We start from the raw sequence: 2,629 nt of genomic DNA, 5'->3' as shown, positions 1-2,629 counted from the left end.
ATGTTGTGTGTGTGTGTGTGTGTGTGTGTGTGTGTGTGTGTATATATATATATATATATATATATATATATAAGAAGTGGTGAGAAGAAACGATTTGTTTTTCTTTGTTTTGTTTTTTTTGTTTCATTTTGAATTCTGGAGGCTGCTCTATGTCAGTTTAATACTAGTCATTCGTGGAGATTTTTACTTGGACTTTGGACAGTTTCCTTGAATATGTTGACTTGAATTGTCCTGATGTTACATTTCAAAAGGATCTTGTGAATATACACAAAGGTCCAGTGGTGTGTGCTGACAAATTGAACCACCCTTAACTGTCCATTCTCAGATGAGCTTTATTCTCTTTAATAATAATGTATTTGATGGGAAGATGTGTTGTAAGAGTATCTATCTATCTATCTATCTATCTATAGAGAGAGCACACAATTCCAGAATGTCTATGATATAGCACTGAGAACTGTCCAAAGAACAAAAAAAGAAAAAGACAGAAAAAAATGCTGCATTAACCAAAGCAGTTAATCATGGGGGTGTTCACATACCTTTGGCCATAAAGTGTATATAGAACCCTGAGCAAACTGCTGACACAGTGGCTGCATGGTTATTGTCCATTTTCATCTTTTGCAGACTCAAGCAAGTTACCAAAGATCTGAAGATTGTCTGCATAGTGCACTGCAGTTATTTATATATTGTAGAGCTTCATTACTTGTAATTGTAATCTCCTTAGGGCTCTGTGCCATTTTTCAATGTCCTGTCAATGTCAATAACACACCAGTCACAATTTCATATTGCCACTGTATCTATTGTGTATACAAGTGTGTGTTTTGGGGTGCCCACATCTCCTGGCCTTACCCACCAGCCCTTCCTCTCAGAAGAGGACACTGAAGAGAGGAGTGTCAGTTTTCCACCCCTCCCTGGGGCTGCCAGCAGGGCCACTGACGCCTTCTATTTCTCTAGATGCTATTTAAAACTCTGACTGGCAGGAGGCATGGGAAGGGCTCTTTATGGCATACCACATGGGTTTAAAATAAAAATTAAGCAAAGGGAAAAGTGTCCTAATGACCTGAGACACCATTTTCTCACCTTGAAAAGATAGCTGAGAAAAAAAAGAGTAATCCCATCAATAGAGTCAAATCACTTTAATAAATCTATAATATGCTGAATACCCTAAATAACAATCATAATCCATGAAGCAGACAGTGTTTCAAGTGGCATCCATGGAGTCTTCAGCAGATTATTATCAGCAGTGAGAGGTGAATCCATATATCCCATTTAGCCCTCCTTGTTCACTTAGCTGTTTATGCCATTCAGCAGGCTAGCAGAACAACTGTTACTGACCCCCTCCAGCTCCCTATAGAAGCTGCCTTCGCCAAGAACACAAACATTTTATGACCACACTAGCACATCAAAGGAAATGGTGTACAGGGCCAAATGACCATTACATTTTGACCTCGTTCCTGCTCCAAAGTCAGTTGTAACAATAAAATCTCTGAATCGTCAAGATTCAGCTGACACAGATGTCTGACCACCAGCAAGAAAACACCAAGAATAGTGCCTCTCACCATCTTTAATATCTTCACATCTCCTGTTGAAGTTTTCATAAGAGTCCCAGCGGATCAGGGGATCCTCGGTGTTGTAGTCCACAGAGACACTAGGTCCATTCTGTAGATGATCCAACCCTTAGAGGGACAAACAAGAACTGCAGAGTTGAGGCCTTGAAACGTGCTCATCTCTTCTATCAAGATCATATCTCTTCTAGATGATTAAAAGATATGTACAATTTACAGTTTTGGTAATATAAGCTTACCTTTGATTTTCTCTGGACCAAAAGAAAAGATGAACTCCACCTTCCCATATTCAGGAAATCTCTCATCTGCTAAATCACATATTTATGATTAGTCTGCATGCCATCTTATCCATAATTAAAAATAAACATAAATTAGCAAAAGACAAATAACACACTAACCTTTAAATGTCTCATCAAGGTCATTCTTGGTGAAGACCAGTGCTAAATTGTGTAATGCACATGTGTGGAACTGCACTCTGAAGATCACATCCCTACTGGGGTTTTGATAACGCTTGTGATAACATTTCAGCTTCAGGATGGAGGATATGGAAAAAAGGGCAGATCAAAATGGATACAGGCTGGGAAGATATTATGCAAAAGACATTTTGTAGATTTTTGCTCATCTATAATCATTTCGGTGTCAATATTTTTACCATTGTACTGTGTCAATATTGTTCTTCCTACCAGAATATCTCCTTTTAGTAGCAGGCCAGGCTCAATGGTGATACAGATGCTTGTATGACTGTCGCCTTGAACGTTACTGTAAAACACGGAGGGGAGGGGAAAGGAAAAATGATGGATGGGGTTATTACAAGCATACTTCAAGCTGTCTCAATGCTGAATTATACAGACTATGCCTAAATGGAAGACTAGCTTATTAAAATATTATCATCTACTGAACAAGAACATGAAAATGTAACCATTTAACTTGCAGCAGTGGAATGTCTGATGTTACACAGGATATTAATGCCAAAAAAAGCACAGATGGAAAAAGAGATGGACAGAGAAGTGTTTGATGCAAGGGGGTGAGATGAGAAATTTATTTGGCCAGGGTAGAAACTGTAAAGA

General features: G+C 38.6%; 1 protein-coding gene across 1 annotated transcript in view; it reads right to left on the bottom strand.

Annotated features, from left to right (window-relative positions):
* The window catches only part of LOC107663075 (tensin-like), a 95,503-nt gene that overhangs the window by 16,408 nt on the left and 76,466 nt on the right, over positions 1-2,629 (bottom strand). Inside the window, exons 13-16 of the mRNA XM_016453227.1 lie at positions 2,246-2,321; positions 1,961-2,090; positions 1,802-1,867; positions 1,557-1,673 (exon numbers count right to left, since the gene is read on the bottom strand). Of these exons, the coding sequence (XP_016308713.1) occupies positions 1,557-1,673; positions 1,802-1,867; positions 1,961-2,090; positions 2,246-2,321 (389 nt within the window). The remainder of the gene's footprint in view (positions 1-1,556; positions 1,674-1,801; positions 1,868-1,960; positions 2,091-2,245; positions 2,322-2,629) is intronic.

Source organism: Sinocyclocheilus anshuiensis, unplaced genomic scaffold (genome assembly GCF_001515605.1).
Source record: "Sinocyclocheilus anshuiensis isolate Anshui unplaced genomic scaffold, SAMN03320099.WGS_v1.1 scaffold2233, whole genome shotgun sequence".
Lineage (NCBI taxonomy): Eukaryota > Metazoa > Chordata > Actinopteri > Cypriniformes > Cyprinidae > Sinocyclocheilus > Sinocyclocheilus anshuiensis.
The sequence above is the reverse complement of the archived record's forward strand: the minus strand, read 5'-3'. Positions and strand labels throughout refer to the sequence as shown.